This window comes from Anabrus simplex, chromosome 2 (genome assembly GCF_040414725.1).
Source record: "Anabrus simplex isolate iqAnaSimp1 chromosome 2, ASM4041472v1, whole genome shotgun sequence".
NCBI classification, from domain to species: domain Eukaryota; kingdom Metazoa; phylum Arthropoda; class Insecta; order Orthoptera; family Tettigoniidae; genus Anabrus; species Anabrus simplex.
Genome location: NC_090266.1, coordinates 1,054,797,047 through 1,054,819,467, shown reverse-complemented (window position 1 = coordinate 1,054,819,467; position 22,421 = coordinate 1,054,797,047). Strand labels below are relative to the sequence as shown.

General features: G+C 38.5%; 1 protein-coding gene across 1 annotated transcript in view; it reads left to right on the top strand.

Annotated features, from left to right (window-relative positions):
• Positions 1-22,421, top strand: part of LOC136864682 (E3 ubiquitin-protein ligase HECW2) — a 277,203-nt gene that overhangs the window by 82,834 nt on the left and 171,948 nt on the right. Inside the window, exon 6 of the mRNA XM_067141994.2 lies at positions 17,470-17,753. Coding sequence (XP_066998095.2) covers positions 17,470-17,753 — 284 coding nt within the window. The remainder of the gene's footprint in view (positions 1-17,469; positions 17,754-22,421) is intronic.

Here is a 22,421-nt window from a genome sequence, read left to right as displayed (position 1 = left end):
TATATCCACGTCGTGTTCCTTGAAAGATAATTGCCTGAAAGGCAGTACAAAGATTGCTTTTTCTCTAGAGCTGTATATTAAATAAAAAAGAACTTGTGATGTGCATTATATGAATAAATAAGAAATGCTGTTCCTGGAATGATGCCCATACTGCTTCTCTACAAGATTACCCCAAAATTCAGTAGGACTATCTTTGTTTCAGTGCTAAAGTTCTAAGAATAACCCAACTCTCTTCTGTAATTTTAGGGGCTCTAAAATATGTAGACTAAAACATTGCTCAAAGAAAAGTTTAATCCCTCCCATTCATGTCTCTAACATTTTTATTTCTATTACCTTATTGAACACCTTTATGATTTATGTCTTTTAATTTTTTTGTGCTCTCTTTTTCTATCTATTCCTACAGTACTTGCTCAGATGTTACCACAGTAACACACACTGCCTGACAAAAAATTGTAGCACCCATAAGAAATGGTTGGATGTCAATGTAACTTCGTACATTTACACACCATCAGTAGGTATGTAAATGATTAGAGTTGCAATTTTTATGACAGAACGGCCACCAGAGAGCAGTAGTGTTATTCATTTTTAGTGTTGTTACCAGTCCTGGTAGGGTATATAAGGGGTGTAAACAGCGTCATATGTTGAGTGATCACTGTGACGGACACAGAGATGCCGTGTACTCATGTGAGACAGCACTATCAGCACATGACGTAGTTTGAAAGTGGCCTCCTTGTGGATCTCTGTTTGGCCGGCTGGTCGAATCGTGCAATATCCAGATTTGTGGGGCATTCAGATATGACAGTGGCCTGATGAGAACATGAGGGCAGGCATACTCGTCATCAAGGTTCCGGTCGACTACGTCTGACTACCGCAAGGGAGGATCAACGTATTGTGCACCAAGCACATCGTAACTCATTCACATCTTCACCTGCCATCTGAGAATAAGGAATGGACTCCCTGCAACATGCTGTGTCATCCCGCACCATTGGTCAGAGACTAGCAGCAGCCAGACTAGGGAATTATTATCCCTCGCATAGGCTGCTGTTAACACTACATTACAAACAACTGCGTTTGGAGTGGTGCCGTGACCGGGAAGCATGGACTGCTGATGAATGGTATTGCATCATGTTCAGCGATGAATCACTGTTCAGCACTAGCTCGGATTACCATCATCTGCAAGTATGGCGATGACCTGGGGAGAGGTCCCAATTTTCCAGCGTTTTGGAGAGGCACAGTGGTGTTACTCCTGGCGTCATGGTGTGGGGAGCCATCGGGTATGACATCAGGTCACGGCTGGTAGAGATTTAGGGAACTCTCGATGGTACAATGGTATGTCATGGGCATCCAGTGTCCTCATGTGTTACCTCTCATGTGACAGTATCCTGGTGCCATTTTTCAACAGGACAAAGCTCCTCCACACACGGCACATGTCTCTATGAACTGTCTGCATGATGTTGAGGTACTCCCGTGGCCATCAGGATCTCCAGATCTGTCCCCGATAGAACATGTGTTAGACCTGCTTGGACGTCAACTCCATCCCAGTGCCAGTATCCAGGATATCAAGGAGTTACAACAGTTGTGGGCCAGCTTTCCTCAGGAGAGGATACAGCGGATTTATGACATCCTTCCCAACGAAATCAGTGCATGCATCCAGGCCAGAGCAGGTGCAACGTCTTACTGATAACTGGGCTTGTACTGCCAAGTACTTTATGACTCCATTTTGTAATCACTGGAATAACATCACATACCCTCTCAACACGTGAAGTTTCATTTCGTTCCCTCCTCCCCTTCTGGGTACTTCAATATTTTTTGTCAGGCAGTGTATTTTCAGTATGCTTATCCTTGCTCTATAATTGATCATTGCTATAAAATCTAAACTATCAATTGCTTGGTACCTTTTAGATTATTTCCTGTATATGTCAGATGCTTGTAATGGGTTATTTGCTACTTAAGTTGGCTATATGTGATCTGTTGCATGTCTCTCTCATTGTTCATTATTGCATTAAAGTTACCATGTGACATAAAAATTGAAGAATAAAATATAGTAATTAATTGAATGTGAAAAGCTGTATATTAAATGATTGATTGTCTTATGATTAATTTAGGTAAGAGAATTGACCCATCAAAATATGGCAGTTATTTTGAGGAACATCTGTCCTAGATAATAACCAAGGAATTATAGCATATTAACTTGTTTATGAATGATCTGTAGGGATGGGGCTGATAATCCTCCAGTTTTTGCCTTTAAAATAATAATTTTCCCCACCACAACAGTAAAATGCTTGTTTCATATAATATGGAGTTCAGTGAATTACCTGGTTTATGACAAAAATTAATAAAACCAACATTGGCTGTATTTTTGCAAAGAAGTTTCTTGAAGTGTTGTTTACTCAAGGTAAAGCAGGCAGCTCCTTTTAGATTAGGATTATAAGATAAATTAGCTGAATGGTGGTGTGAACTGTCTGAAGTGGTTGGGGGGGGGGCAATAACCAAGTGAGATTGCCGTTGGCTTCTCATCAAGTTGGCAATGGTTCAAATCCTGCCAATGGATGTGGGAATTTTGAAATTAAAGGAAGTCACATCCTTGTGGCTCATAAAACAGGAGGTCCTGTGGCTATGATCACATTATCAACAGTCGTGTAAAACTACAAACTTCCTTTGCTTGCTTCAACCCCCTGAATTAATAAGACAGTATATATATTCAACTTTGTAAACAGTAAAGGAATGGAGAATCTTTTGCAAAATTATTGTGAAAATTGTACACCATATACCACTTGAGCATGAATTTCATTTTTGATTTCTTTTGTACAGTAACTTATCATTAAGATTCAGATGTTTAAGACTAAGCCAAGAAATATGCAGGAAAATATACCCTAAAAAATCATGGAATGTTGAAAGATTTTTGTGAAAATCAGCATATTCTTCTACTGTGCTATTGTCAAAAACTGTAATAAAATTCACATTTTGTGTAAAAGAGAACAAAAATACCATTAAGTTAATTTTTTTAATAACCCAACTGTTACAGTGGATCAGAAAATATTTAATTGTAACTAAACTTGATAGTACAACATACATCATGTTCTCCATTTCTGCCAGCATTTTATGTTATAACAATGTGTGTTTTCAAATTCTTGAAGAGGAAACTTTTCCAGTTATCACGAAGTATGTTTTCGTACTGAGAGAAGCTCCTTTCAATGTTGCATGACATCATGGGCCTATATTTAAATACAGTCAAATAACGGCAGCTTAACTGCATTACAACAGTATTCGAGACAGCTCCAGTGTATTATAAAATTTCACTGTTTTACTACATTGTAACATGTCTATTATTTCTACTTAACACTATGTTCAGTTTACTCTTCACATAAACTGTCACACTGCCTTTTGCTCATCCTATCATGGATTCTAATTCTTTTACTAGTCCCAAACGCTCACCCAGCTTTAGTCCAGCAGTTTCTAGATGAGAAATTGTTTTCGCCACATCTCTGTAATTCAGCTTAATGTATGCTAATGTTGCAAATAAACTACTGGGAAACATTTCCTGAACAATTTTGATAGAGGATGCAATGCTACTATTAAATGTGGAAACAATTTCTCTCAAAGCTTCATAGTTTTTGCAGTAATACTCTACTGCATTGAGCCACATACCCTACTAAGTATTGGCTGGGAAGGAGGAGGAAGCAAAGGTGTATGTTCTTTAAACTTTGCCATCCTTAGTAGAGCCTTTAATTGTCAGGAAACTTTTGGCTGTATTTCATTGGCAACTCTATGTAAACAATGAGCAAACCAAGTCAAGTGCACCATTTTAGTTATAGGACCGGTAAATACTCTAGCGGCTTTTGTCTTATACGGCACAGAATGAGTTATTAACGTAAAACTTGTTCTCACTTAACTTTGTGATTCCACAGTAGGTCCGTACCTTTGTCAAAAAGAAATGCTATTGCTGAATGATTTGGTGCATCCAGAACTTAAGAATGAATAAAAAGTCGTCTCTGGAAATATCAGCCAATAGTGTACCAGCTACTGTACTACATTGCAATGTCTTTCACAGGCATCCATGGTTTCATCAACAGATACCCATATATCATGAGATAATTTCTCCTCAGTTTTGTTTCATTTGGAATCGTGTGCATAATGTTACTGAAGTGTTCGTCATTCACTTTGTTAAGAGGAATGTTAGCCAATACCATCATTTCACACAGATCTTTTGTCTGGGAGACATGAATGGCTTAGTTACACCAATCAAAAGTAACTGTCTTTTGTGCTGGAGCAGTTTGCCGATCGATACTGTTCATATGTTTCGCTGTATCACAGTGCTCTTGTACATGAAATCATTTTCCTGTTACTTTAATTTCACACACTTTACAGAAAAAATAGTAGTTTAGGGTAACATTCCATAGTCGCACCAAAATATGAGCACAGTAAATCTTTCTCTAGATGATATTGTCTTAACACTTCCTGACACTTCATAGCAGGAAAGTAGATAGTTTCTTCTCAGTGTTGTTTTGTCTGAAATCGTGCGCATTGTGTACTTGTCCAGAGTTCCTAAAGTGTTCGTTTTTGCTTTGTTATGATGATTGTTAACAAATACCATCATTTCATGATCTTTTGTCTGGCATTGGCCTATTAAAACTACCATAGTTAGAATCTCACCTTTATATACATGGCTGCAAAGTTATGTATATCTTGCACTGTTACCTACTGTATATAAATCTGTATTTTGTATGTTTTAAGTTATGGTGGTGAAGTGTGGAGGAAATTATTGATCATTTACTCATTAAAAAAGTGAACAGGGTATTAAATAATATTATTACAAAGAGTATTGCGCCAAAAATAATGTTGTTAAAAACTGAAGATAAAACAAGCCTATTAGGGACCTTGGCCTGCCAAGGCAACTACTGCCCAGCCAGTTGGCCTGGAGATATTGGAGTATATGTTAATCAGCAGCACAGTAAATTCCTCGGCCATGTTTCATTGTTTCCTTGCAGTACAAAAGTGCAGTTTGAGCAATTAGTTGTGGGTACATCACTGCACAGTTAAGGAATGAATGAGGAGGGGTAGAAGAGTATGCTGTAAGGATACAAATACATGATGCAGTAACAGACTTCACATGCAAGGAAATGCTAGCACTTTGAAATTGCTGTTTCATTCTCATAGCATATATTTTGTCTCTTAAAATACAGGAATAACTAATGAGGAGGGCACATGTAGAGAAAAATGCCATATTAGATCTATTATGAAATTATTATACTCTAGTAGAAGTACGCTATAGTGAGTACAGCATATAATGAGAACTCCGCTGTAACGATTTTTTCTGTCTCTTGAAAATTCCTATATTAAACTGTGTATTATCCTTCGGTTATTGTGAGAAACCAATCATTGTTGCATCCGTTATTAAGAGCAATTAAGCATGTGTTATATTTCTGTTATCAATATTTGTGCACTCTAGATATTATCTTGAATGCAGTCGATCATCTTCGGTATAGTTTTCTCGCTATGTGCACTAGCGAGCGCTCTCATCGACAATCGAACTCAAAGGCGATGTTGGAATTAGAAGTGCAGGGGGCTAAAAAATTACAGGCAAGAAGAAGTACCCGAGTTTGTTAATAAATCAAATAAAGGAACAAATTTGAAGATAAGATAATAGGGCTTGTACAAATTGCTTTAAAAAAAATAATTCCTGTAATTCCTAGTTTCAGGCAGCTAAAATGGAATAAAAGTGTACGGTAATGCTTTCTCTACGAAGTGGGGAAGGCAACTACTCCCTCCCCCCCCCCCCCGCCAAACCGCCCCCTAATCGCCACCACTGGGCCTATCATGCGACAAATATTCGCTACCCTTCACTGTATCATCAAGGGTTATAAGTTTCATTTTTGGTTGCATATTGAACTGAGATTACATATAATTTAGTTAAACAGAATGTTTTATTCCACCTATTCAATACTATACGTTAATTGCAATGCTTATGTTAACATCACAATGCGTTGCTAGGGACTAGTTTCAACCCTATTTTGGGTCATCATCAGCCTAAATAAAGTACAGTTATATGTCGAATGTCCTGGAACATCTCTTCTTGTGAAGTAATATAATTAATAAAGTGAACTATATGTACAATGCAATAATATTCATTGTAAAATATGGTTAAATGCATGAAATATTATATTAGATTAAAATGTCTTGGTACTGATCAATTAGAATAAAATAGTCAATAAAATGTCCAAGTTTAGTGTACATATGTTGCCAGTGAATCTATAACTATAGTTAAATTATATATCACATCGATTTTACAATGGTGTTTAAGATATCACATGAACATTAAATATTGCATAATAATCAAAGTATAGATTTTCATAGCAGTCTGAGTACAATATACGAATTGCTGCGCTGAGATAGTGGGTTTGAACCCCACTTCCGGCAGCCCTGAAGATGGTTTTTCATGGTATCCCATTTTCATACAAGGCAAATGCTGGGGCTGTACCTTAATTAAGGCCACGGCCTCTTCCTTCCCACTCCTAGGCCTTTCCTATTCCATCTTCGCCATAAGACCTGTGTCCATGTGACATGAAGCAGCTTGTAATGACTAGGCTTATTATTATCATTAGATACAGTCCTTGAAATGGTGTAGGACATATTTTCTAAATGAAATGTATGTAATTTAGCTAGCTAATTTTAGGAATTTATTTTCACCTTAGCTCAGAATTTTAAAAAAACTAGTGAGGTATATTTCATTTTACAAAGCTTATGATATACAGAGTGAGCTGGCTTCACACTTTGGATTGCGCACTTGCGAGATTAGTGGGTTTGAACCCCACTATTGGCAACCCTGAATATGGTTGTCCATGGTTTCCCATTTTCACACCAGGTACCGGGCTGTACATTAATTAAAGACAAGGTCACTTCCTTCCCAATCCCATCCCATTATTGCCAATAGACCTGTCTGTGCCCGTGAGACATAAAACAAATAGGGAAAAATGAAACAACTTACAATATTGAACTTTTGTGAAGTAAATCTTGTATTGTTGGCCTCAACATTAGCTACCCATGAGCCAGTCGTTATTCTCGGATTCAGAGAAATTTGGTTATTTGGAGGTTGAATGAACAGCTGTCAAGAGTTAGGTAATGAATATCAGAAGATCTCATTTCAAAGAGCATTAGGAAAATAAGATCGTTGTAAAATATTTTCAGCAGCAATATTGACTTGGCAGTTTTTACCTTAAAGTTTTTTTCTTTCTTTCCTTGACCCACAAACTGTTCATCTGCAGAAAAATCCTCTGTTAGACAAAGCATGCACCCAGCTTTAGAACTTAGTGTCAGACTCATGAATGTATGGTTTCAGGTCGTCTGAGATATAGCACTGTCTTTTTGGCATGATAAAAGCAGTTTCAAATTAAATATGAAAACTTAACATCCACAAAAAAACACTTACTTAATAATGCACAACATAACAACCCCAAATAACAACACGCTATATCAACTGGAAGTCGAGTATGAAAGTGAGGAAGTGTGCAGGAGGAGGCAGCGGATGCACATGTTTGAAATCAGCATTGACTACATTATTCAAAACAAAGGTGTGATTGAAGAAGGCAGGAAGTTCCTTTGGTGAAAACTGGGACATTTTGCATCCCAGTTAGACATTATTGGGACACCAGGACAAAAATTCCTATAAACGGGATGGTTCCAGATAAAATGAAATGTCTGGGATCCCATCCAACTCCCTAACTTCCTACTTTTGATGTATATCTTTAGTAATTCATTAGATGTTTATATAATTGTTTTCTCATTTTAACTGCACTAGTACATTTGCATGCATGCACGCATGTACACGCACGCACACGCACACACACGCGCGCACACACACACACACACAGAGGTGGTTTGAAAAGTTCTTGGAATGTACTAGAATTAAGTATCTTACTTCAGTGGAACTGCTTTTTTTTTCAACATAGTCTCCCTGTAGACTAATGCATTTGGTCCAGCAATATTTGCCTTGATCCCATCTCGAAAATGAGATTCCTCCAGGCCTGCAAAATACCTTTCCAATTCGGCTGTCAGTTCTTCCCTTGTAGAAAATCTCCATCCACCGAGGAAAATTTTCAGCTTGGGGAATACATGAAAGTCTGATGGTGCCAAATCAGGTGAATAAGGTGGATGTGGCAACAATTCGTACCCCAGTTCATGAAGTTTTGCCATGGCAATAACACTTGTGTGTGGCAGAGTGTTGTCCTGATGAAAGATGACCTTTTTCCTTGCCAAACCAGGCCTTATTTCGCATATCTTTTCCTGTAGTTGGTCTAGGAAGTTTGCATGGTATTGCCCCGTAATTGTTTGGCCAGTAGGAAGATAATCTATCAGCAGAATGCCTTTTGCATCCCAGAAAACTGAGGCCATGAACTTTCCGGCCGAACGCACTGCCTTTGCTTTCTTTGGTGGTGGTGAATCAGCATGTTTCCTCTGCTTTGACTGCTGTTTTGTCTCTGGGGTATAGTAGTGGACCCAAGTTTCATCTGTAGTCACAAACCGGCGCAAAAAATCTTGTTGGTTTCACTGAAAACGGGCCAGACTTTGTTCGGATATTTCCAATCTGGTGCGTTTATTGTCCAATGTCAAGAGCTGCGGATAATTTTTTCATACACAATTCTTCAGTTAAAATATAATATACCCATTCAGAAGACATCCCTACAGCTTCAGCAATCTCCCGCACTTTCAGTCGACAATCCTCCATGACCATTTTATGCACTTTTGCAATAAATTCAGGGGTCGTAACACTTTTTGGCCGTCCACTATGCGGATCATCATCCAAGCTCTCCTGACCAAATTTAAACTTGCTGGTCCACTTGGCAACAGTTGAAAATGAAGGAGCAGAGTCCCCAGTGTGTTCTGAAAGTCGGCATGAATTTCCTTTGCTTTCATACCTTTCTTTACAAAATATTTAATCACTGCTCGAATCTCAGTTTTTTCCATTGTCACAAATCACTACACGGGAACAACAACAAAGAGTCGTCACCACTTCTGCAGCTAGAGCACTGACGTGCCACGTGTTCACTCACAAAGGATGTGTGATTATTGCGTGGGAACCTTGTTGCTCTAGTACTGACATCTAGCGGTGATTCCGAGAACCTTTCAAACCGTCCTCGTACATACATACATACATACATACATACATACATACATACATACTGTACCCAATTTGAGGCATGTTAACCTGCAGTGTTGTATGGGATCTACAAATAATGGAACTAGGGTACATCTAGGAAGTATATAAAAATAAAAAGTTTAAATTTAAATTAAAATCAGATATTTATTAATCAATCATCTTGTCCCTGTGATGTAGATGGTTGTGAGGATGCTCAAGGAAGGAACCCGTCATGTTGAATACACAATAAAATTTCCCTTGCTCTGGGTTCCCATTTGAATACAGAAATTCAAATTCAAATTTACTTCACTTTGCATTGCAGTTAGGTTCAAAAGTAATAGATTAGACATTCAATTTAAATAATTTAATGAATTATGTTCAAATAATGGAAAGATTTAATGTAATTAACAGGATTATAAAAAATTATTGCATTGCATTGCATTAACAAAAAAATAATTAAACTGCAGTGAGATCTGCACCAAATCAAAACTGAAATTACAAACCTATCTTCTTGTAAATGCACTGGCATATCACAAAAAAAATAATCAACAACAGAAAACCCACTGTTCTCCAATGAAATAAATATGGAGATCATTACAACTGAATTGTGGATCAAATGCAAAACACATTACACCTCTTGTAATACCACAGTAGCCTATACTCATTGATGGTGGGTTAGAAGAATTTTAAAAATTGCAGCATGTTCCTACACGAAAATTATAAATCCCAAACATGTTCATATAATTATCGAACTATTGTACCAGACTTCAAGGTCAATGTCAAATGGGATTAATTTCCTGATTCAAAAATTTAATAACATGGGCTACTGAATATATCATAAGCGTAAATGCAATCAAAAACAGTTTATCATGAATCTCAAGCAAAGTACAAATTAGACATAATACTGTATAGGCCTTTTGGGCTTATGCCGTGTCAAGAAAATAAGGTGAAATTCTTTACGTTTCGCAGAGAACTTTGCTCTGGATCTTCATAAGAAGATGTCAACTGTTCATGAGGAAGAGTTCTCAAAGAAGGAAAGTTTGAATTTAGACGTTACTAATAGAAGTGTAAGTGGTACATTCATTCTTCACCAGATGGATCACCATACATGGTACAGCGCTAGCATTCGAAGTGGAAGCTGACGCACCATCAGAATCAGTCTGAGAGGGGTTCACATAACAGGTGTACACACATTATAAAAATATGACACTGACACAAGCATGCAATGAAACATTTGGTGATGAGGAACGTACGAATTTGGAAAACACTGAAACGAGATAACAGTAATGAAGGGACAAAGAAGGAAACTACCTACGTAAATCCTTAATGGCTAGCAACTACGTATTACTTAATTGATGGCCAGTGTCCCTGTTGAAATTGTTAGGATTTCTACGTATTTCCAAACCTTTCCGTGTAATCCTGGACCTGTAGTGTCTAGTGTGGGTAAGTGCTCAAGCATCTTGGAAGACAACATCATGACCCGACGATAAGGCGTGCTCAGCTATTGCTGATTTGTCTAGCTGGTTGAGACGAATATTTTGTTTGTGCTCCTTGATACGAGTACCAGTAGACCATCATGTTTGGCCAATGTATATCTTGCTGCAAGTGCAGGGAATTTTGTTTACCCCAAGATGTAAAAGTGGGGACAATTTGTCCTTGGTTTTACCTTGACTGTGAGCAATTTTATTGACATGACAAACACGGTTTTTATATTGTGTTTGCGGAGGGCCTTGGCAATTCGATCTGTATTGTTGTGAATGTAAGGCAGGTAGGCAGTTCCCTTGACTTCTCCTTTCTGTGAGCTTTGCTTGGTCGTCCCTCTGGCATGCAGGGCTCTATGAATCTGCACATAACTGTAACCATTACCCTTGAACATGACTTTGAGTGTGTCTTGAGTGTGATGGCTCACAAATTCATATCGCCCTCTTGGTGAGTGTTGTGAGAATTCCTTGTTTTTGTGCTGGATGATGGTGAGATAGAAGGTATGTCCTAAGGATAATACCAATATCGTTGGACCATTATTGGACATTATAAATTTTCCAGCTAACTCATTGCTTGTTTCCAGCATTTTGCCCCAGTGTGCTAAATTGTACTCATCAGTTGGTAAATAGCACACCTACCAAGACACATGGCTAGTACATACCATGGAGGCCACTGCGTAGGCTACTTGGAGCCACCGGCAGTGCCAATGCACTATGAGAGACTTTGTCTCATTTTCAAAAATTGATGCCTGCCTGTCCATCAGATGATATAGATGTTGCTTCCCATAGGGAACCTGAAATATTTGTCCCGAATGAGTAAATTTGTAATACCAATATAGTTGGTCTGTCATTGGACATTATAAATTTTCCAGCTAACTAATTCCTGGTTGCCAGCGTTTTGCCCCATTGTGCTAAATTGGGCTCATCAGTTGGTAAAAAGCACACCTACCAAGACGCATGGCTAGTGCATACCATGGAGGCCACTGCGTAGGCTACTTAGAGCCACCGGCAGTGCCAATGCACTATATCAGATGATATAGATGCTGATTCCCATACGGAACCTGAAATATTTGTCCCAAATGAGTAAATTTATAATACCAAGATAGTTGGTCCGTTATTGGACATTATAAATTTTCCAGCTAACTCATTCCTGGTTGCCAGCGTTTTGCCCCAGTGTGTTAAATTGGGCTCACCAGTTGGTAAATAGCACACCTACCAAGACTCATGGCTAGTGCATACCGTGGAGGCCACTGTGTAGGCTACTTGGATCCACCAGCAGTGCCAATGCACTATGAGAGACTTTGTCTCATTTTCAAAAATTGATGCCTGCCTGTCCATCAGATGATATAGATATTGATTCCCATAGGGAACCTGAAATATTTGTCCTGAATGAGTAAATTTTTAATACCAATATAGTTGGTCCATTAATGGACATCATAAATTTTCCAGCTAACTCATTCCTAGTTGCCAGCGTTTCACCCCAGTGTGCTTAATTGGGCTCATCAGTTGGTAAACAGCACACCTACCAAGACACATGGCTAGTGCCTACCGTGGAGGCTCATGTGACACCAGTCGGACAGCAGGTGTCACAAGAGCAAGTCAGCCACAAGAGAGACGAACGGGTGAGTAAGAGCCCACTTAACATCCCCATTTTATACTTCAGTTCACATGAACTTCACAACTAAGACTTTTTTTTTTCCGTTACAGACTCTCAATCCACCAATATTAACCTTTAAAAGGTGCAACAAGACCACAACAAATGTCACAACAACCTTGAGAAGTCCCCTCTTCAAACCCACACAGTGACAGGCGGCAGAATTTTACATAATTTAATCACCATAAAGCAACATTCAGACAACGGATCATGCAGTATCTTACAGAAACGCTACCAAATTTTATTCCCAAGGTGACACTCGGGTCCATGAAGATTCCAGTGAGAACACGCACATTGGATATTACAGACTAATATCACCTAAACCAACCAATGTCATCAGAAGTTTTTTTTTTAAAGCATATGTTTTTATCAAATGTATAATAATTGTAAACTCTCCCCTTTTTAGACGGAGCAAGTGTATATAAGCTAAATGTTTTTATGTATGGTATTTGTATAACAATTCACTAGTCATAACTATCCACATCCTTGCATCCGGGAGATAGTAGGTTCGAATCCCACTATCGGCAGCCCTGAAAATGGTTTTCCGTGGTTTCCCATTTTCACACCAGGCAAATGCTGGGGCTGTACCTTAATTAAGGCCACGGCCGCTTCCTTCCAACTCCTAGGCCTTTCCTATCCCATCGTCGCCGTAAGACCTATCTGTAATGGTAATACTAAATTCCCATGAAGGGAATTAGATATTTTTCCACCAATAGAGCATATCAAAAATCAGATCAAAAATTGGATGTATGGCTTTTCAGGCGTCGGTGCGACGTAAAGCCCCTAGCAAAAAAAAAAAAAAAAAAAAAAAAAAAAAACTCTCCACATCAGCTGGATGTTTCTACAGAACACATACTACACACAAAGATATTTTAAGTTAAAACAATTCATGTCAGCTTAACCATTTTAAGTATTTTATTATTAAGCAAAATCCAGGATTCTGGCTATTTTGATCTTGGGTAGTAGGAAAAGCGGCTGAAGATGCCTAAAAAAAAATATGCGAAACATGTCCTGCTTATGTCATAACAATAATGTAAAAATATTTGTGTGAATCAATTAAAAAATGAACAATGTATTGAAAAGGTGGACACAAAAAATAAAATTATTTTAGAAAGGTATACGTTGCTCAATACAGACCCAACGATGAGATTTATAACTTGTAAACCGGGCGAGTTGGCCGTGCGGTTAGAGGCGTGCGGCTGTGAGCTTGCATCCAGGAGATAGTGGGTTTGAATCCCACTGTCGGCAGCCCTGAAAATGGTTTTCTGTGGTTTCCCATTTTCACACCAGGCAAATGCTGGGGCTGTACCTTCATTAAGGCCACGACCGCTTCCTTCCAACTCCTAGACCTTTCCTATACCATCATCGCCATGAGACCTATCTCTGTGTCGGTGCGACGTAAAGCCACTAGCAAAATATATATATATATAAAACTTGTAATAAGCGGTATGTTCCAAGCTGTCCATGGAGAAACAACATGGAATTATATTAGTAGATGATGGTGATGATGCTTGTTGTTCAAAGGACCTAACATCTAAGGTCATCGGTCCCTATTAGTAGATGAATAAGCTTGAATGGAGGTTTTAAAAGTAGGAAGGGTCATAATGTGAAGATAAAGTTTGAATTCAGGGATCGAAATTAGGCCAAATTTTTGTTTATAGCAGGAGGAATTGGGGATTAGAATATTTTACACCGGGCGAGTTGGCCGTGCGCGTAGAGGCGCGCGGCTGTGAGCTTGCATCCGGGAGATGGTAGGTTCGAATCCCACTATCGGCAGCCCTGAAGATGGTTTTCTGTGGTTTCCCATTTTCACACCAGGCAAATGCTGGGGCTGTACCTTCATTAAGGCCACGACCGCTTCCTTCCAACTCCTAGACCTTTCCTATACCATCATCGCCACGAGACCTATCTCTGTGTCGGTGCGACGTAAAGCCACTAGCAAAATATATATATATATAAAACTTGTAATAAGCGGTATGTTCCAAGCTGTCCATGGAGAAACAACATGGAATTATATTAGTAGATGATGGTGATGATGCTTGTTGTTCAAAGGACCTAACATCTAAGGTCATCGGTCCCTATTAGTAGATGAATAAGCTTGAATGGAGGTTTTAAAAGTAGGAAGGGTCATAATGTGAAGATAAAGTTTGAATTCAGGGATCGAAATTAGGCCAAATTTTTGTTTATAGCAGGAGGAATTGGGGATTAGAATATTTTACACCGGGCGAGTTGGCTGTGCGCGTAGAGGCGCGCGGCTGTGAGCTTGCATCCGGGAGATGGTAGGTTCGAATCCCACTATCGGCAGCCCTGAAGATGGTTTTCTGTGGTTTCCCATTTTCACACCAGGCAAATGCTGGGGCTGTACCTTAATTAAGGCCACGGCCGCTTCCTTCCAACTCCTAGGCCTTTCCTATCCCATCGTCGCCATAAGACCTATCTGTGTCGGTGCGACGTAAAGCCCCTAGCAAAAAAAAAAAAAAAAAAAAAGAAGAATATTTTACCAAGGGAGTTGTTGGATAGATTTCCAACTTCTTTGAAACCATGTAACAAAAGACTAGGTGAACAATAGGTAAGGAATCTGCCATCTGGGCAACAGCTTGCATGAAATATGCATGAGTCATCACAACCTGCTTCCTTTCATTATCTACATTATTTACAACATCTGTCCGCATGGCATTTCCTTGACTCATGGTCATTGTCTGATAGCCAAGATAATATATTTGTATTTTCATTTTTGTATATACATTCAGAATTCTAGATTGAAATTGTAATATAATGTTTTTTGTTCTTTCTTAGGCACTGAAAAATAATTCTTCAAATTAAAAATGTAGAACAATTAAAAAATGGAATCCTGTTACTATACTTGATACCAATAATTATACATACAAGAAGTGTGTTAATAAAGGATTAAATTACTTTATTATAAAAAAAATAAGAAACTTTTAGACCTACACTAGCTTTATGCACATATTTTTAAGTTAATGATTACACTCCAATTTTGTGGAACGGTCAGATTTTATGAGTCTCCTTTTGCAAATAGCCCACATGTATTCTATGGGATTAATGTCAGGGGAATTCCCTAGTCACTCAAATGCATAAATATTATCACCGAGCAAGTGGCCGCGTGGCTTAGGTCACATAGCTTGCATTCGGGAACCCCACTGTCGGCAGCCCTGAAGATGGCTTTCCATGGTTTCCCATTTTCATACCAGGCAAATGCTGGGCTGTACTTTAATTAAGGCCATGGTCGCTTCCTTCCCACTCCTAGCCCTTTCCTATTCCATCGTCACCGTAAGACCTATCTGTGTCGGTGCGACTTAAAGCAAATTCTAATTTTAAAAAAAAATTGTTATCACTGAAGAATTCCTTCTTTCTCTGAAGTATCATCAGGAGCCAAGTCTTGCTGAAATTTTCCATCACCATGTGGAAACTTCTTCTGCAACCATTGAAGAATGTTCCTTTCCTGTATTTTAATGTACTGGTGGTTACTTTCCATTATGCCATCAATTGGTACTGAGGGTTGTAGACCTTCATGCATAAAACACCCCCTAAATATCTTCTTCATGGTCTGTTGCAGTTGTACTAAATTTGTTTGTTAATTCTTCACACAGTGCACTTTTTGAATCGTCTGCCCCTGCACTTCAAAGTAACTTTCATGAGAGAAGAGAACTTTCTTCCAGTGTTCTGTTGTCCAATACTGATGACTACATGCCCTGAAGAGATATTTCCTGCATATTTCTCCTGTTAGAAGGTGTTCCTTTGGAGGTTTGTGAGCCTTCCTTCCACCTCCTAGAAGTCTACAGTGAACATTAATCATATACATATTCATTTCCCCAGTATCCAAATTTTTGTTTAGAAAGATAGATATATGTGCCAACATTTTCAATGAATAGAATTAGTTCATATACCATGAACCATATGAACACATCATATAAAATTACCTCTCTAACTGTAATGTTGACATACTAAATATCAAAGATTCCTGCCTTAGTAGTCAGTTGTTGAGGTTGGCTGTTCCAAAAATGGTTGAAAGTGCTTCAACAAGATAGTTTATATACTGTATTAAAGTCATTATCTTTCTACAGAATATTCATATTTTGACGAATTTTGTGTTGATGTTCATTACGTGGTGATAATAAGAAGTTAGCCCATTGAGCACTTTAGACTATTTGGGAAAGACTGTATTTCCTCTCCTGAGATAGTAGTTTAACATTTCAAATCCTTCCTCATGATTGATATCATTTGATTGTACATTGTTTCTTTTTGCATCTTATGCAATTTGTGATAATTCCACTTCCAATTTTTCAGAGGATTGATGACAATAAGAATCAAGGCCTTGAAATCTTAGGGAACTACAAGGATAGATCAGGAATGATTAAATGTCTATATTTTTTAAAGAAAATATATTATTGACATCTGGCTTAATAGTATTCTCATTGCATATGAATTAGAAATGGAACAGAGTTGTACAATTATAAAATTGTAGTATATTGTATCACCACACCCAGGAAACTGTAGTTGGAAAATGATGATGATGAAGAATATATTGTATATCTTAATGTAAATGTTGGAAATAATATGATAGAAGGTTAGGGTAATTGATTGCTCAGTCCGGCTTTGTCGCTAAAGTGTTAGTATGCTGGTCTTTGGTCCAAGGGGTCCCAGGTTGGGGGTTTTAACCTTCATTGGTTAATTCTAATGTGTGTGTGTTATATATATATTATTGTTTTAAGAGGAAGTTCAACTGGACAACCATCCTCTATATATCAGTAATCAGAGAGAAAAAAATGGGAGGGGTCCGACACTTCGAAAAATGAAAGTATCGGCCAAAGGAAGACAAGGGCCACGAAGGGCGTGAAAACGAAAGACTCCCTAGGCCTCCATACGTAATACCGTCAGGGTCGGAAAAGAACAAGAGTTGACCAAGAGAGGTCGGATAGGATAGATGAAAGTGAGGAGCCAGTGTGTGTATGTGTGTGCACACACGCGCTGTTTTCAGCATTAGATTTCGTCGTAGGTAGGGCCCCATTCTCACAGACACACAGGTCACCTATCAGGTGTCATCTTGAGAGAGCTGCAGCAAGCCTCTCTGGAGGCCACACATCATCATCATCATCATCATCATCATCATCATCATCATCATCATCATCATCATCATCATTATCAATTGCTCTTAAATTTTAATGGTGTATTTGTCCCAGGCTCCACTTCCTCCACCACGGCCACCTGTCAACTGTGGTTGTGGACCTGCAGTGGGATCGATAGCAGTACCACGTGTTCTGGCACCACCTGAGATACCAACTGCCTACAATGAGAAGGTGGTGGCCTTCTTACGCCAGCCTAACATAGTGGACATTTTAAAAGAACGTCACCCTGCTGTTGGTACATCTCAAGCTTTACGCGACAAAGTGAATGCGGTCAGAGTTGATGGCACCTTGGCACTGGACCGTTTAAGTGATGACATTGATCTGACCATCTTACTGAGGTAGGATCATCTTTAGAACTGTTCATGGTAGCCTTCTAATTTAATTTAATGCAACATATTTAAGTATGTGTGATGTTTGTGTCAAATTCCTTTTTATTGTCTTGGTTTGACTGAGTTGATGCTCAATTTCTCTCTTCTTTTTTCTCTACAGTATACCTTACTTACTCAGATAACCTGTTGCATGATGTAAGATGCTCCTGGTTTATTTAGAAGCACTATTAGTGTTTTTCAAAGGGTCAACAGGTGGTAAATCTCAGATTAATTTTGAGTTGATGATCAATTTAAAGAATGCAACAGAAAGACTCTTGTTAGAATAGAACATTATATTAATTAAATGCATTGTTTAGATACCTGACAACAAACTGAAATGAAAGACATACGGTATATTAGACTAGCTGCAGTACCTGTCACTGAAAAGTTTCATAAATATTTTTCTGAATTTAAGACATTCTTAAATGTTGTTTAAATGCAAATGATAGTTGAACAAATGTTTTAATACTACAGGAGGCTTTTCTAAGTTTGGAGTGGTAATTTGAAGAGAAGAAATATGCGGTAAATCACTTGGATCTTAGCACTGGATAAAAAACACAAATAAATGGTAGCAAAATTCACTTATAATTGTATGTTGCATCAAAATGGAGGACTGACAAATCTATGAGGAAATGTAATCATAGCATAAATGAAAGTATAGCAGTTTATATGGTTTTGCCTTTGGACTTCTTCAGGTGTCCCCTAAATTGAAGGAAAAGCTTGTAAAAGCAATTAGAATATGTTACTTGTTTGAGAATTAGAATAATGTACAAAAATCATCTATAAAGGACATTTTTGTAATGCAAAAACAATCAATTATCATGTATAATAAAGATACAGAGATATATGCAGAAAAGCATGCACTGAGCAACTGGCTGTGTGGTTTTTGTCACATAGCTATCAGCTTGTATTCAGGAGGTAGTGGGTTCTAACCCCACTGTCAGCAGCCCTGAAGATGTTTTCCTGTGGTTTCCTATTTTCACACCAGGCAAATGTTGGGGCTGTACCTTAATTAAGGCCATGGCCGCTTCCTTCCCACTCCTAGCCCATTCCTATCCCATTGTTGCCATAAGACATAAAGCAAATTGTAAAACAAAAAAAAACAAAAAAAAAGCCCAATATTCACTAGGAAATGAATTGAGCTTATAAGGCGATTATCAGTTCAACAGTTTGCCCCCTGATAGACAGCTTTGGAAGCTTTTCTGATCAGTGTATTATGAACAGTATATTAAGTGATCTGACTCTGAAGCAGTCAATGTAAAGCTGGGCATGCAAGAAGCACCTTTCACTAAGTTTCAGGCGAGGTAGTGATGGTGATTATTGCTTTAAGGGGAGGTACAACTAAGCAGCCCTGCCAAAAACCTTTGATGTGTTAGTGTGACATTAAACCACCACCACTAGGCTATGGCAGCCTCGCAACTGAAGCAAAGAAATGGCAAGGAGGGGATGGGCAAACAACCAGTGTTCTCCTAAGCATGTGCCAGCCAGGTTAAGGCAAGAAAGCACCCTACTCTCCTCTAAGCATGTGTAGGCCAAATAAGGCAATATGATTTGGTAAAGACATATCAGTGACGACCAGTTGTGGCATTAGATACATAAACAGTACCTACCAACTATCCCGATTTACACAGGAGAATCCCGATCTTTTGCATAGCTTCCCGATCTCCCAATCAGTTAGTTCTTTCTCCTGATTTTAAGTCGTTGATAACAGAATTTGGAGTATGTTTTGAAACTCCTGCTATTTTAGGCTGGTCCTTCAAAGGTTGAAGGTCCTTCTCTATTGGTCACTGTGAATGTGCCAAGTCCTTCACTTTCTGGCTGTTATGAGCTGTTAGAGATGCGTTTCTTAGCTGCGGTATGGTTGAAGTCCTGTTCTCACCATTGGTTTTGAAATGAACAGTGAATATTGCAGTGCTCAATCTGGTGTTGCATCATATTTTTGTTTGCCGTTGTCATGATTGTAGTGTTCAGGATGTTGACCAGTGTGGCTTGAATAAATTCAGCTGTGATCATTTATTAATGCAGTTTTGTTTAGAGAAGGTGTTTTGAAGTGTTCGTCCACATGATAGAGCCAGAGAAAGTTAGCTTAGTTTACCTTATTGGTTATACTTAAATATTATGACATGGTGTGCTCTTTCCAGGTTTGATGTTTGACTATGGCAAAGCAATAATTCTGATATTCTGAAAAAGTCAGAACAGTTTTCATGTATTATTGAGTCAAGGGAATTTTCCTGTTTTGTATTTTGGACTGTTTTCTGATGTGATATTTTGGCATCACGTGGCGGGAAAGGGATGTTTCGACAATCTCTCTGTTTATTAGTTTTCGAAGGTTGGCAGGTGTGCATAAACTGTGTGACATTATGGCAGTGATTACATGGATAATGTGCAAAGTAAGGACTCTACTTGTTGAATGAGGATAACTAGCCTTGTAGCTCTGGCAGCCTCGCGATAGAGGAAAGGGTATGGATAGAAGGTGGTGGGAAAACTGCCCAGGCTCCCCTGCTCTTTCTGTCGACACATCGTGCTTATAAAACAGTATGTAAGAACCTAGTTTGTTGTAAAATAAATTAGGAGAAACTTTTTTCTTAGAAATTTTCCTGAAATGAACTGGAAGCAAGATATTTGCAAATGTAGGCCCCATGGGTATATATATCTTCTTAAATTGCTATTCTGTAGAAAAATACTTGAGAACGTAATTCTTTTTAAATTAAATTGGGAGCAACTCATATTCTTACAAAAATGATTCTGGAAGTCAATATGAAGTGAGATATTTGCAAATAAAGGTTTCGTTCTTTTGCTAATGACCTCCCCCATCCCCCTCCTATTCAACACACCTCGAAGTGTACCCAGTTTCATTCAAAGCTGTCCAGCCATTTTCATATGATACTATAACAGACAGTCAAAAGTTCATCTGAACTTTTTTGTGACTAATCCAGTGTAGAAACAAAGCATGGGCCAAACTGGGAATGTGTACAGAAAATGTTATTTATATAGATCAGTGGTGGCTTGTGCAGTTTGGTAATGGGGTTAACATTTTGAAAATGTTGAGCACTAATATAACACTAATTTCCAATGGATGTGATAAATAAACATTCACCTAAACCAGAAATGTTGAAGTGGATGGTGGTGTTGTTGATTGTTTGTAGTGAAAGTCCATCCTTATCTCCTTTTGTGTTGAAAAAATGTCAGTCACACCCTAGTTGAATTCCATACCTTGAGTAACCATGGATGTTTCAATGGGGAGCATTGCCAAAGCCATTAGAAATTCTTCTTTCTTTGTGCTTTGAAGAAATATTTTCACCCTCTTTAAAGTTGAAAAATATCTTTCGCCTTCTAAAGTAGTCATAGGCACAATTTGTAGTAAGTTTCAGAATTTTTGTTACTTTGCTAAATGACTCAACTATATTATTTTTAGTGTTGAATTTCAAAAGAGCAACAACACCAGACACATTTTTGAAGTCGTCGTGCATATAAGTGACTTGCAACTCTGATTTCAATTGCTGCAATTTAAGGAGTAGATATGCACGTATTACAGATTTTAGAGTTTTCTCAGGAAACACTGTTTTTATCATTTGTTAGTGGTTTAACGTCGCAACAACATATCAAAGGTTCTTGATGATGCAAGGATGGGAAAGGGCTAGGATTGGGAAAGTAGTGATCATGACTTAAATTAAGGTACAGTTATAGGTCATTGGGTCTTAGAAGATAAATATCTAAAGTTATGTTTCCCATAGTAAGGAAGTCTACTGCTTGGGTAAATTCACCTTTCCTTAATTAGCTTGTTTACCACAACGTCAGTCTAGCCTCTACCTGTAACCTCTCCAGACCAGTTTATGTCCAGAAGATTTAAGCTACCTACTATTATAAAACTTTTCTGCATATTGGTGCCTGTACATGTGACATCATACCAGCCTATTGAATATTGAGAAGTTGTTACTAGTTGCCTTGTATATTCCTTATTTTTTGAATAGGAGTGGCATTCCCATTAACCATGATTTGCACACACAGTATTTCACGATCCTGATCAGCCCATGTTAATCAACTACCTATGCTTTTACGCACACAGATAAATAGTCTGCCACCTTTAGTTTCTCTGTTACTTCTGTATGTAATGAAATTAGCCTGATTTACTTCCCTGCTATTCATGTTCCCACTCAGCCATCACTTTGTACAAATGACAATATCTACTAAGTATGATTCAATAAAATTCTGATGTTCAGTAATTTTACTCATATTTTGCATGCTTTGACAATTTACCTGCAATAGTTTTAGGGTGGTTGCTTATCATCAATTCCAGTTGGCAGCCTATCTCTGGCTCCAGTCCTCCTCATCTTTACTGGCATGATTCTGTTACTCTCTCATGTAGATATCCCAACTCGTGGGAGCCTTGCTTGTTCAGATACAGTCTGTTCTGTGCGAAGTCCCAGTCTCTTATCCAGCAATCCATTCCCACATCGGCCAGTATCCAGTATTCGGGAGATAGTAGGTTCGAACCCCACTGTCGGCAGCCCTGAAAATGGTTTTCCGTGGTTTCCCATTTTCACACCAGGCAAATGCTGGGGCTGTACCTTAATTAAGGCCATGGCCGCTTCCTTCCCACTCCTATCCCTTTCCTGTCCCATCGTCGCCATAAGACCT